At 41.3% G+C, this 15,041-nt stretch overlaps 2 protein-coding genes across 2 annotated transcripts in view; both read left to right on the top strand.

Moving 5' to 3' along the window:
- niban2b (niban apoptosis regulator 2b) overlaps positions 1–1,804 on the top strand; it is a 36,388-nt gene extending 34,584 nt beyond the window's left edge. The window contains exon 14 of the mRNA XM_023280963.3: positions 92–1,804. Coding sequence (XP_023136731.2) covers positions 92–870 — 779 coding nt within the window. The 3' untranslated portion in view covers positions 871–1,804. The remainder of the gene's footprint in view (positions 1–91) is intronic.
- A 3,685-nt stretch (positions 1,805–5,489) lies between these two features.
- Positions 5,490–15,041, top strand: part of npdc1b (neural proliferation, differentiation and control, 1b) — a 35,277-nt gene continuing 25,725 nt past the window's right edge. The window contains exon 1 of the mRNA XM_023280961.3: positions 5,490–5,903. Within this exon, the coding sequence (XP_023136729.2) occupies positions 5,834–5,903 (70 nt within the window). The 5' untranslated portion in view covers positions 5,490–5,833. The remainder of the gene's footprint in view (positions 5,904–15,041) is intronic.

The following is a 15,041-nucleotide window of genomic DNA, read 5'->3' as shown; positions in this document are numbered from 1 at the left end:
GTCATAATCTCGCACTGTGAAACTTGAATGAATCATATACAGTACACTCATCACATGGTCACATATTTCAACCTTTTCTCTCCCCCTGTAGCTGTGAAAGAGGCTGCAGTCCAGAGGAAACACAACCTGTATCGGGACAGCATTTGCCTCAGCAACAGTGACCCCAACCTGCACTTACTGGGAGAAAACCCTTCTGTCAACTGGGCCGCAAAGTATGCGAGAGCCCAGGAGGAGAATAACGGAGCAGGAGAGGACGTTGAGGATGACAGCGATGCCAAATGTGGGGAGTCTCAGAAAAGGAGGACAAAGCAAGTGGTGTCCATGATCCAGGTGGAGGACTCAGTGGCTCTTCCTAGCGAGTCATGCTTGGAGGGATCCAGTGTTGAGGACATGCCTGAGGAGGATAAAGATGAAGAGGATGAGGATGAGGAGAATGTGGATGAAATGGCTTCCTCAGAGCAGAATGAACCTGCAGTTTCCACAGTGTCAGAAAACACTCCAGATCTGACCAGTGGTGCTGTCTTAAAGGAAGAGGATGGTAAACCAGAGGAGCACCAGAAAGAAGGCATCCTGCTGAAGAATGAATCGGCTGCAGAAGGTGGTTTAGCTGTAAAAGAAGAGGATGAGGGAACAGACAGCCAGCTGGTGGAGGAGGAGCAGCCTTCCTTTAACCAGGAGTCAGGGGAAGCATTGCCGCCTCCTGCCAAGGAAATCCCACCTGGAACTACAGAGACTGCTTCTGTCAGCCCTCCAAAGGTGACATCTGACTCTCCTCCATGTCCACATGATGACAGTCATAACCAGTTTCCCACCAGTGAAGTGGAGAATGAGGAGGAGGTCTCTAGCCCAACCGACCTACAACCCACATAGGTGCACCTGAGGGGGAAAAGGAGGCAAATGTAGCCACAAAACCTGTGACTCTGAGACCAGAGATGACATCATTTCCATTTTTCTGACCTAACCGGAACCCTGCCTTCTTTTGTTTTTGTTTTTTTAACATTAAAAGACATTTTATAGCATTTTGACCACATGAGTTTTCCACAGCAGTAAATCACTCAGCAGAACGTCAGCTTTGATCAACACAATCCCCACGTCTAGTTTCTCTTCACCTGGTGGAAATATGAGCACAGTGGAGGACCTTGAGTTTATAAGGGTGTGTTATAACCTGTGACATGTTGTAAGAACACCCTAGTTGGGGTGCCTTTGGTGAAATATGCGTTGATTTAGCTCCCAAAATTGTCTTGATTAGCTAGTAGGTGACCTGCAGTGAATAGATTCTTTTCTGACTGTATTTGGTATAAAAAGCAGTTAGTGTTGTTTGAAACTTAGTAAGGTTGTCACACTTGATTCATCTCAAACCAAGTGTGAGAACCAAAACTCCGGCTTCTTACTGGACCTAATTAACAATTAGAAAATATTTTCCAGAATGCAGAAAAATTATTTTTTTTCCTTGTCAAACTTGCATTTGATTAATTGTCTTAATGAACACACAGACATCTCAAGACTTGACCATTTCTTTTGTGTTATTGAGGATTACTTTATTTTATATGACTTTATTCCATAACAAAGAAAGCATGTGTATATTATATATAAATGTGTGTATGAACCAATGAACTGCCACACTGTCATTTTGCATCATTTTATATCATTTCGTCAGTGCCTTGGCTGATCTCTTCACCCCCTGTTTATTTATTATTTGGCATCCTTCTATTTTGTGATTGATATGCTTTTAGATTTATTTTACTCTTGTGTGATGTAAATGACTATTATTGATAATAAATCATTATTGATTACATAAAGTCAATTTGTCATTATGGTTTCAGTTGGTATTGGAGGAAAACTGTGCTTTCAGAGACATTCATTGTTCCACATGCCTTTGTTGAGTGATATGACCCTAAAACAGAAACTGAAGAAAACACTAAAGGCTTGCGCTTGTTAACCTTATAAAATCTGCAATAGGCCTACTTACAGGCTTGAATTATGTTTATTTGTGCTTTTATTCTGTATTTGTTTTTTACTTGTTCTCAAAACCATTTAACACTGATGGTGTTGCAGGTAAAAGAATAAGGCTGAAACTACATGATTAGTTCTGGCTATATATCAGAAGAATACATCTAAGATAGGGTTGTAATCATAGTCAGATCTACTCATGCCCTAAGGCTTTGGTAATGATAATATACAGAATATAAGCCTATTAACATTCACACAGTCTGCAGGTTTTTTGCCAGTTTCCCCTCCTGCTTTAGCTGCTGCAGCTGTATTACTTTTAGTCTGGAGTATGTTTTTAAAACATTTGTATTTCTGTAACACTATAATTTGATTTTCATTTATAAAATATGCCACTCTTATGTCCTGCCCGTGGCTGTGATTGGTCATCTGTTGCCAACTCTGCCTCCTCCATGTGAACACGCCCATAGACAGGGTCAGAAGCCCTGGGTTTCTCACCAAGCTGATAGCCAGTTCTGTGAGGCTGCTTATCTTGAATGCAGTTGTTAGGTAAAGTGAAGCCAGATAACGAAAAGATACCCGAGGTATGTTGAACTGGCTTTGTAGTACAGTACAAGCCTCAAAAGGGTGTACCACAAAAGCATTTTGACAAAGCCAGGCTTTCTTTGTGTAAGCTAGCCCAACAAATGCTATAACCCAAGGCAGAGTCTGGACCTGGTTGTTTCTGGTGAAATTGTAAGTGTGACTGCAGAAAGCTGTTATAGTCCCCAGGGCATGTGTCGCTTAGCATATGTACAAGAGAAACCTCCTGTAAAGAAAGCTGAAATACCAATAGAAGGCACTCAAAGACTACAAATGCCTGCCACAGCACTGTAGAATTCAGTAGTCTGATCTGTTTTTGCCAAATGAAATTCAACAAATGCATAAATTGAGGGAGTGACCCAAAGTAAATGACAAGTTAAACTATTATCAACTGACTGCTCTCGAGAATATCCAACATTCATACAGACAACAATATTACTCACTGAGCTGTAACCAGAAACCACTATAGATGATGAGAACGTCACATTTTGTTGAAGAATAAGTGGGTTACGTCAAGGATACATCTTTCTTTAGTTGTATCTTAGGTATTTTCACAAAATGCTTAGAGTTCATAAAATATAAATATATAAATCTAAAAATGATGCTTAGTTGTAATACAAACTACTTAGCAATAAATACAAGTCGAGCTGAAACCACTATTTGATTATGTGTTTTACCACTAGTCCCTCTTTTATATCCCTATACTTACAACTGTAATATTGTCTGGCAAGTACTTATTGTATATTTATTGCATGCTTTATTGATACCTTACGGGGAGCTGCAGTGTTGCAGTAGTAATTTAGATGACAAAACACACATAAACTACATTGAGCTGTCATGAGGCAGGTGATAAACGCACAACTTTCAAAATATATACACATGTGCATAAAAACTACTGAACTAAAAAAATAATTATGTGCAACCTGAAGATAATTGTACAAAGTCACTCAGAAAATTAAAGCTGAACGTGTCAAGTCCCTGAGAAGATAAATCTCTTCTCTTTGCACAGAAGGGAGTCCCTGTACAGCATGGTTGTGATGGGCAGGATCGGCTTTCTGTTGTGTTCCTCACTACAGTGGAGTTGAAGAAACCTCAGATTTCTAAGTTATGCAGGGCATGTGAAGTGTTGTACATTATGTTGAGCAGTTTGTGCAACACGTTCCTCTCAACAACCAACTTCAGTGACTCAGCAGCAGTCCATGGAGAAAGCCAGCGTTCTTTGTCAGTTTGTTCACAGTCTTATTGCCACTGGCTGCTGCCCCGACAGATGGCTGTAAAAAACTGCACTTCCACCAACAGACTGGTAAAAGATCTGCAAAATCCTGCTGCACACGTTAAAAAACATAAGATTCCTCAAGAAAATGCCTATTGTCCCTTTCCATAGACAGCCTCAGTGTTACACTTCCGGTCTAGTCTGCTGTCAGGGTGAACCCATGGATATTTGTAGATATGTCTTGGTCACATTTATTAGGAGGCGGTTATCCCAACACCGTGCCACAGTGGTCCACCAATTCCCCGTAATCAGTCTCCTCTCCACCACTGATAGACAACACAGCTGCATAGTTTGCAGAGAATTTCTGCAGATGACAGGACTGTAGAGTACCAGAGTCCAGAGTCTGGGGTGTACACCGTACTGTCCCCTATGGTGGTCTCATGCTGCCGGCCACCTGGTTAGACACAAACCCTCTCAGTCACACAAACTCAGGACTGTCTGTCAGGTAGTCCATCATTCAGGAGGTTTTTGAGGTGTCTCCCTGTATTTCCCAGAGCTTCTCTTGTTGCAGCAAAGGATGGGTTGTGTTAAATGTGCTGGAGAGATCAAAGAACATGATCCTCACTGTGCTTCTAGCTCTGTCCAGGTAAGAGTAGCGCTTCTGAAGCAGGTAAATCATGGCATCCTTAACACCAGCCTCGGGGTGGTAGCAACCTGAAGTGGGTCAAGGAAGGTGCCCACCTGATGTCTGAAATGGGCCAAAACCTCTCCTCAGTTTCTCTTGGACTTTCATGATGTGAGATGTTAAAACAACCAGCCTGTACTCATGAAGTAGGGAAGGTGTCTTTGGTAGAGAAAAATGCAGAATGTCTTTAACAGCACTGGAACCTTTCATAGTTCAGGCTAAGGCTGAAGAGGTGCTGTAGAATCCTGCATAGCTGGACTGCACAGGCCATCGGGACCCTGGGTTGATACTATCTGGATTGTAGTTACCCTGCCAAGGAATGCAGTGGAGTTATGTGATGATCGGCATTGGTCTGTCTGTCTGTTTGTCAGTTAGCAACATTTCTCAAATACGGACTAATGGATTTGGATGAAATTTTCAGGGAAGCCAGAAATGACACAAGGACCACCTGATTATCATTGCGAGATAGTGGCAAGGCGTCACTGTAACCATGCCAACAAGCGAACACTACATCATCTGCCTGCTGGCGATCACGTGATTGCGATCCTAATACAAATCCACCACTGCTGAGTTATCTGTTGGAAATGATACAAGGAAAAACTGATTAAATTGTGGGGGTGTTTCCGAGTCCCATCAATTCTCACCGCCCGCTACGGTTTGGTATCTGTACATAATGTACACATGCATAACACACGCCTGTGCACAGCCCACATTCTATGTTGCCATGATTTTTGATCATCAATAACTAATAGAAATTTGCTGCATTTCTGACAATGCCATATGGGGGAATGAGCAGCTTTGGTGGAGTACTGCGCTCCCTGAGTGAATCAGTGGATCCAGACATTTACCCCTGGTTGATGAAAAAATAAATGAATATAACAGCCAGCCAGTCTTTTGAACGGCTCTTTGAAATGAACCTCTCCTCAAGACCCGGCTCCTTTCAAAGAGCCAAAAATCCCATCTCTACTCCTTAGTCAAGTGAGCTGTCTTTAAGCTTGCATATTGGATGTCCAGCAGCACCTGAAGGCAGCACGTTGGCGTGCTGACGTCACATCCTTAGCGTGCCTCCGCCGCAGCTCAGCAGAGAACCGAGCAGTCATCACCTCCAGCGGACAGCTGCTGTGGGCTGAGGACCCGGAGGAGAGCCGGACGCCTGCTCTAAACAACACAACAGCGCCTGCCTGGACACCGCTGACCGTCTCCGAGCTGCTGTACTCGTCCTGTCCTCGGTATTTGCTTGTTTCTTCGGATCACTCCCTCCTGAGCATCAGGGGATGGAGGGATGATCAATACCGACTCCCCCCCCCGCCGTCACCTCCTCCTCCCCCTGCTCTTCTCCTGCTTCCTCCTGCTGCTCCTCCGCTCGGTCTTCGTGTCTCCCGTCAGCCGTTGCAGCTCTGCCCAGGATGCGGGCTTCGCTGCGGGACCAGGCTGTGGTGTTTGCGGCCCTGATGGCGCTGACCACCTGCCTGCCAGGTAAGGAGCTTCAGCCACACATCATCACAGACCACAAGGCCTGCAGGGCTGTCAAGTTGCTATAAGAACTTGTGGTTCTCTATTCAGCCTGGATTTCATACCCTGGTGATCCTCTGTGGTGTAACAGACTGTTTCTTAAAATCTTTGGCTTTTAACCCGTTTCTTACGAAAAAAAACCCCAGCAGTCTGAAGATGCTACTTTGGCCATGAGGAACATACATTGTATAATTTTGCAATTTTCTAACATCAAACTGATTAAACATTCAGTCATTGAACTGAGGGAACAGTCTTCAGATAATCAGTTGTAGAAACATTTTTGTCCCAATTCAGTCATTTTTATTTTTATTATTATTGTTGTTGTTTTTTGGAGACTATAAAAACTCAGCTCAGTGCATATTTACTGTAAATAATGGAGGTCATTTAAGCCCTCCAGCTGGGTGAAGAGGCTGCTGTAATCCCCACTGTGTTGTGTTTATTCGCTTGTACATTTGCTGTATTGTCTTTATTCTCATTTCTCAGATTAAACATGATGCTACTCTCTAGCCTTAGCATTAGTAGACAGAAGAAAAGCTGAGGACAGTTTTCATGATCAGTTTTAAAGCGTCCTGCAATCTGTATATTTCAGGGTTTTGAAGTGTTGACTGGAAAAAAAAAACAAAGACTTTATCAGACTGTGCTTTCTGGTCAGAGTAATCCTTAGGGGCATGTCCTCTATAAATTCATTTATATGGAAGAAATCATTAGTTTGACAATGTACTGTATATCTGTTTTTGGTGTCGCTTTATATTCACATCCAGCACTGCTGCTGGCCTGTCTTTTCTGAATTCTGTGAATGTCTCGTCTTGTGTCTTGTCTCTTGTTACTCCTCCAAAGAACGTGGCGGAGTTATGTAATGATCACCGTACGTTTGTCTGTGTGCAACATCACTCAAAAATGAAATAACAGATTTGAATGAAATTTTCAGGGAAGGTCAGAAATGACACAAGGACCAAGTGATTAGATTTTGGCTGTGATGCAGCTTATAGTCTGGATCCACGGGTTTGTTAAGGATTTCTGTATCATTGTGAGATAGCAGCACTGCGTCACTGTAACTATGACAACAAATGAACACTACATCAGCTGCCTGCTGACGATCACAAGATTGTGATCCTACTACAAATCCACCACTGAGGACTTATTGGGACTTATTCGTCAGAAATGATACAAAGAACAATTGATTAAATTGTGGGGGTGTTTCCAAGTCCCATCAATTCCCGCTGCCCGCTACATATTTAGGTCACGTGATTCAGTATCCATACATAGCATGCATAACACATGCCTGTGCTCAGCCCAACGTAATTTTTTTAGTTAAAGAATTCATCTGTCAGAAATGATACAAAGACTGAGCAGCCTTGGCGGGGTGCTGCACTCTCTGAGTGCTTTTCTTGTTGTGTCTTTTAACACGCCTCTTGACAGAATTGCTGCAGTTTGTTGGCTTCCTACACAGACTTGTTTCTTCATCACAGGCCACAGGTTCATGTTGGGTTTAAGTCAGGACTTTGGCGAGACTGGTCTAAAACCTTAATTCTTGCCTGATTTAACCATTTCTTTATAACTTTAGATGTGTGTTTAGAATCATTGTCTTTTTGGAACACCCAGTTGTGTCCAATAGCCAATCTTTTGGCTGATGATTTTAGGTTCTCCTGAAGAATGTGCAGATAATCCTCCTTCATTATTCCATTTACTGTGCATAAAACACCAATGAAACTGAAGATATGACTGCTTGAATATTACATATAGTCCACCTTGACATATGGATGTGAAGCATAGACACCGACATCCAATCTTGAAAAGAACATAGAAGCAACAGAAATGTGGTTCCTGAGGAGAATGCTCAGGATATCATATGTGGACAGAGGAAACCAACAAGGGAGTTCTGAGGAGAGCTGGGACTAAACAAGAACAATTATCAACAAAACGACTGCTTTGTTTCCTTGGCCGTGTCAGCAGAAAAAATGGTCTAGAGTCTTTTGTGTTGCAAGGTCGTATTGAAGGCAAAAAGGTCGACAACAAACAACATATCTTGACAGAACTAAGAGACTGACAAGAACAAAGTCCCACTCAGACATTGTTAGCTGTGCTCGCGATCGTTCTTGCGTTGGAGAGCCGTGATGGCCCAAGCGTCTATCATTCACGGAAGAAGAAGAAAGCGCCAATTCCACTGGCACCAAAACAGTCCCAGAGCATAACACCACCACCACCATGCTTGATGTAGGTTTGGTGTTCTTGGGGCTAAAGGTGTCACTTTCTCTCTTCTAAACATATTTCTGGTCATTGTGGCCAAAAATATTGGTTCATCTTACCACAGAACTTTCCTCCAGAAGTCCTTTTCTTTGGTCGTGTGATCAGTAGCAAACTTCAGTCAAGCCTTAAGGTGCTGCTTTGAGAGGAAGGGCTTCCTTCTTTCATGGCAGCCTCTCAGCTCATAGTGATGTAAAACACTGAAGACACTGACACCTGTGTTTAAGCAGCTAATTCATTCTAGATCCACTTTTTGGTGATTCTTGGTTGATTCTTGACCATCCTGACCAATTTTTTCTCAGCAGCAGGTGATAGCTTGTGTTTTTTTCCTGATCGTGTCAGTAACATAACTGTACCATTCACTTCATACTCACAAACAGTTGTTTGCACGGATGATTTTGGGATCTGTATCTGCTTTGAAATGGCTTCAGGTGATTTTCCTGTCTTGTTTAAGTAAATGATTTACTTTTTCAGATGTTTCTGAGCTCATCATACTTTCCCACTGTAGTCTTTGTGGCTGAGTCTAATGAGTGTATCAAGTGGGCCCTAATTAACTTGACTCAGAGGAGTCAGCAGCTGTAGTCAATCGCAATCACTCCAGAAAGGATAGAGGCCATGCCATTGATCATTAATATCAATGCAAATTTTCAGATAGCATTTTCAATATCCATAATTTGTGAAAAAATAAAAAATGGTAAAGGCAGTTGTTTAAACATGCCTGTGATTTTTGGACAGCATTAGAAGGTAAAGGTTTTGTGCCTGTGTGTCATTGCAGTCATTACAAAGACTGGTGCAGCACTGGTTGTGGGCTTTTACACCCACTGACGTGTGATGTTGCATCTGGCTGAGAAATCATACAACAGAAATCTTATTAGACTATGAAGAGGAGAGTTGATCATTCTGAGCCTGCGAAATGGATGGAAGATGTTTTCAGGGTTTGTCAATGCTGGTGGGCAGACATAGTTATTACAGCAGAGGTGTTTGGTGTGGTCTGGTCTCTCTCAGGAACACATTCCTGATGTCAGAGCTGAAGAGCTCCTTGTCATTTGATAACCATATAGCGTCACACACATGATTATTGTCTCTACAGCAATGTGATTGAAAACACTGGAAACAGCAGTTTGACCATCATGTGGCACTTTTGTTCACAAATGGCATATTCATGGCAATTTTTTTGAAAGCATACACTCTTTTCAAAGTACTGAAGATCTTAAAGAAACACCTCAAAACATAGTTTAGAAGAAAATATTCCGACACTTGTAGACTATTTTCAATGGCGTAGTAATCCTTACTTGATGTTCTAGTGGGTATTGTTCCAGCAGGAAAGTGTATGTGGGACTGAGTCATAATAAACTACAGTGTGTGTGTGTGTGTGTGTGTGTGTATGTGTGTGTGTGTGTGTGTGTGTGTGTGTGTGTGTGTGTGTGTGTGTGTGTGTGTGTGTGTGTGTGTGTGTGTGTGTGTGTGTGTGTGTGTGTGTTTATGGTATATTTGGGACTGACACATAATAAACAATAGTGTATGTGTATGTGTTCATTCTACAGAGGGAACACAACACCCCATAAAGCAATGTGGCTCACTGGTATGTTTCTAATGTTTTATGAACAACAATGGAGATTTGGAGCAATGCTTGCTGTATAGGAAAATGATGGTACAGTCACAGCCACTAAGTTCATGCTGAATCAAGTGTCACAAAAATAGTTCCAAAAATATCCTGACTGCCTTCAGCCTCTAATGAGGTGCCTACCATCAGTTGGCAGCACATGGAGGGTCTGTATGTTCTCATCTTGTAATGCCACACTGGCCAGCAGGACAGTCTCTAAGACTGACTATGTCCTGTGCTCTGTGAAAGATGCCACTACTTCTCTCTTATTCCAATGAGACATGCTATTCTGTATTTGTTCAACAGCACATGGATGCTCTGCTCAACAAATGGCCTTTTCACAAGGTGAGGTTTGGATTATTAAAAAAAAATCTAAAGACTGTCTTGTAATGGAATCACCCCCACTCTAATGCTCATCATCATGTTGACATTTTGACCATTGAGCACTGCTTTCATTACTAATGACTGGATCATACCCATTTTAGGATATGGTCTTCATTTTGATATTGACTACATACCTGTAAAGTTTCATGATTGCATCTTGCACTTTTTAGAGTGCAAGATAGAGACATTGTGTTGACAAATGTCTGTCTGTCCACAGACAGACATACAAATCGACATACACAAATCCTTAAGCTGCGTTTGTGATAGTTGCCATGAAAGCAGGTGTGTCCAGGACTAGGGATGGGTACTAAGCCCCTTGGATACACTTTTCAGCCAGGCAAATGATTGCTTGATCCCTACTAACTAGTACCATATTTTGCTATGCTGAAACACACACACACACACACACACACACACACACACACACACACACACACACACACACACACACACACACACACACACACACACACACACACACACACACACACACACAGACTCGTGTAATATTTTCAACCCTGCCAAGAGCTCATGTTTCCAATGATGGAAATTCAAATTATGTCAGTGGGTTGTATATCATCATCACCAGAGGCTCTGACAACATGTTATACTTATAATGTGTTTAGAAATCTTATCCACATATAGATTAAATAAGTAAAATTTTACTGCAGCTTTCATTTTCAAGGTCAGCTCATACCAAAGCCCACGTTATACTTCTCCAAAGATACAAAGAAGGAAATGTGTTGTTGAAGAAATCAGTCAAATCCTCTTTTAACAGTGTAAACTTAAGTTGAGAGGAGGACCCTCCCATTAAATATCTACAAGCCTTGATTCTAAAAAAAAAACAACTAGTGTCCTGCCTTTGGAATTGGCATTGAGTGATGAGTGATCATTGTAGCAAAGTAATGATCAGCAGAATCAGAAATGGATTGACTACGCAATCCTTTAGCCGTTGCTACGCACAATAGGTTTTTATGACATGGATTAATTTCCTCACTGGACTAAAACAGAATTAATATAATCACTTCCAAATGTATATTAATGCTATTACCATTAGGGCCTGACACCCACCTAGCATGCAGAACCTCAGTATGTGTGTAGTGTCAATGTCAGGCCTGTGACATACACAGTATCAAAGCGTCCCTGCTGCCTGACATTTCCATCTCAGGTCATGTCAGAGCTGTAGACTGATGGGAGCCTGCACTCAGTATAATTTTCCCTTCTTTTCAAGTCTGTTGGTGTGATTACTGTAGCAGTGGAATGTGTTATAGATAATTTTTTAATGGAAACACTGTTTCTGCTGTAGCAGTGTTGCAAAAAAGCTCATTAGCTCAGAATTGACAAGTGAAGGTTTTAGCAAAAACAAGTGTAAAATTATCAATCTTATGACAGTTATGAGTCCACATCATGATAATTGATGTAAAAATATCTCACAGGGGATTATATTATTAAATGCTATTTGATTTTGCACAAGTTGAGAAATGCTTCAATCATAAAATCTATGTGTTTTATGCTGTCTCTCAGATAAGCAGTGCTGTTAGTCAGAAATAACTCTCTGGAGTCACGACAGTTTTTGAAGCTGTTCCTGTTTACTTCAAGACATCTGCATCTGTGACCTTTCCAAGTCAAACACTGGACTAAAGGCAACAGTTGCTGGCAGTAGGAACACTGTTGTATTTCTCCAGTAGTATGGTAGTAATATAGATGTTTCCGATATCTGCTGGAGTAAAACATTTTCAGATGACTGGGGTCGCGGGGGGCTTGAATCTATCCCAGCAGAATTAGGGTGAAGGTGGTTGACACCCTCAACAGGTCACCAATCTATCACAGGGCTGCACATAGAGACAAACAGTCACACTCACTTCCACACCTGTGGTCAATTTAGAGTTACCAATTAACTTCAGCATGTTTTTGGACTGGGAGGAAGCCGGGGAAGCCGGAGAAGCCGGAGAAAACCCAATATGGACAGGGAGAACATGCCAACTCCATGCAGAAAGATCCCAGGCCCAGGCTGGGACACGAACCAGAGATCTTCTAGCTGCAAGGTGACGGTGTTAACCACCCAGACAATGTACAGCCCACTCTTAAGTGTTTACAAAGTAATCATTGAAATCCATGCGTCTTTGCCACAAAAAACAGTCATGCATTTTGGTCCTACCATAGATATATTACATGTCTGCTGGGTCAGTAGTACCGCAATGCTAATATTTGCCTAAATGTCCCTTGGCATTTTCACCTCAAGTAAATGCTCTTGGTAACTGTTTACAAACTTCTGGTTGTATCTTTGACCAATCTCTTGAATTCAATTCATTCGCTTTCTGACACAGTTGTTTCTTCATCACAGTCCACAGGTTTTTGATGGAGTTAGAGTCAGAACTTTGGGGAGACCAGTCTAAAACCTTAATTCTGGCCTAGCTTATTCACTTCTTTACCACCTTTGATGTTTGTTTGAGGTCATTGTTTTGTTGGAACACCCAATTGCGTTCGTGACCCAACCTTCTAACTGATGATTTTAGGTTTCCCTGAAGAATGTGGTGGTGATCCTCCTTCTTCATTATTCCATTTACTTTGTGTTAAGCACCAGTTCCACTGGCACCAAAACTGCCCCAGAGCATAATATTACCTGCTTAGTGTTCTTGGGGTTTAGGGCCTCAGCTCTCGCTGCCAAACATTTGTGGTCATTGTGACCGAATAACTCAGTTTTTGTTTCATCTGACCACAGAGCTTTCCTCCGAAGGCCTTTTATTACTCCGACAAGGAACGTAGCGGAGTAATGTGGCCATCGTATACGTTTGTCCTTCTGTTAATCTGTTTGTCTGTGCGCAACATTACAATTTTCAGAGAATGTCAGAAATGATACAAGGACCAAGTGATTATATTTTGGCAGTGATGCGGCTTATAGTCTGGATCCACAGATTTGTTAAAATTTCTGTATCATTGCAAAATAGCGACACGGCATCACTGTAGCTACGACAACAAGTGAACGCTACGTCAGCTGCCTGCTGACGATCACATGATTGTGATCCTACTACAAATCCACTGCTGCGGACTTATCAGGACTTATCCGTCAGAAATGATACAAGGAACAACTGATTAAATTGTAGGGGTGTTTCCAAATCCCATCAATCACGTCACTGTTGTGACGTGCAGAAACATAAAAATTTCTGAAGGATTCACAATCTTTCAAGCACCACTGTATGTAAAGAGACAATACCAGTGCTGCCTTTTATTTTATTTATTGTACACTAATGGTATATTGGTGGGTAGCACAAAGGGATATGAAGGGAGGTGTTCTGTTGTCTTGTTGAGTTTTAAGAGTTTTTTTTTTGTTTTCTTAATTTCTTAGACTTTGTCTGTAAAATATGTCGTGGTGATAGTTAAGTTGTTAAAATATTCTGCATAATGTAATGTAATGGATATTTATATAATGACTTTCCTGCCAGCAATGCTGACCCGCTAATAAGAGTCAATATATGAGCTGAGACAATGAATATATATATATATATATATGTATATATATGTATTTATATATATATATATATATATATATATATATATATATATATATATATATATATATATATATATATATATATATATATATATATATATATATATATATATATATATATATATATATGTAACCCTACCTCTTACCTGTAGTGACTGGTCATTTAGTACAACTCTCAAATAAAATGACAAAGAAAATAGGCTTATTTTTCTATGATCAACTACAGGCTGAAAGGTTGCTAGGAAACTGTGAGTTGAGAAGAAAGGTAATTTGATACTGTGGGAATGCCAATCGTGCTTAAGTATGATGATGCTGTGTGCGATGAAGGATTCAAAAACAGTGCAGTCGAGATAGTTGGAATTTATTTTGTTTGCCAATTGCAACAGGTGCTTATGCATTATGCACTGCCTGTCCAAAAAAAAAGTCACCACCCGGATTTAACTAAGCAAATAGTAAGAGCCTTCCATTGGATAATTACTGAAGTGATGAATACATTTCAGATGCAACAACTTATTTAAGCCTAGATGATGCAGTGAGGAGCTTCTCATTTCTTAAACAACTATGTCAGAAGACATATACTGTGGTCATGGAAAGGATGTCAGTCTGTCTCAGAAGGGTCAAATTAGTGGCCTGCATCAAGCAAAGAAGACATCTAAGGAGATTGTCAAAACTACTAAAATAAGATTAAGAACCATCCAACACATTTTTAAAACCTGGAAGGATAGCGGAGAACCATCATCTTCAAGGAACAAATGTGGTCAGTCATGTGGTCTGATGAGTCCAGATTTACCCTGTTCCAAAGTGATGGGGGCATCAGGGTAAGAAGAGAGGCAGATGAAGTGATGCACTCATCATGTCAGGTCTAGGTTCAGCAACATTATGTTCCCAATGAGGTCAGCTGACTACTTGAATATACTGAATGACCAGGTCTTTACATCAATGGCGTTTTTCTTCCCTGATGGCACAAGCATATTCCGAGATGACAATGCCAGGATTCATGGGGCTCACATTGAGAATGAGTGGTTCAGGGAGCATGAGACATCATTTTCACACATGGATTGGCCTCCACAGAGTCCAGACCTCAGCCCCATTGAGAATCTTTTGGATGTGCTGGAGAAGACTTTGTGCAGCGGTCTGACTCTCACATCATCAATGTAAGATCTTGGCAGGAAATGAATCCAACTCTGGACAGAAATAAATGCTGTGACATTGCAGAAGCTTACTGAAAGATGCCACAGTGAATGTGTGCTGTATTCAAAGCTAAAGGTGGTCCAACAAAATATTATAATGTGTGACTTTTTTTTGGATAGGCAGTGTATTATACAGTCCAGAGTTGACTTTTATGTACATCGTATGAGTA

Source organism: Amphiprion ocellaris, chromosome 6, assembly GCF_022539595.1.
Source record: "Amphiprion ocellaris isolate individual 3 ecotype Okinawa chromosome 6, ASM2253959v1, whole genome shotgun sequence".
Taxonomy (NCBI): Eukaryota; Metazoa; Chordata; class Actinopteri; family Pomacentridae; genus Amphiprion; species Amphiprion ocellaris.
This window is presented reverse-complemented; position numbering and strand designations above follow the sequence as displayed.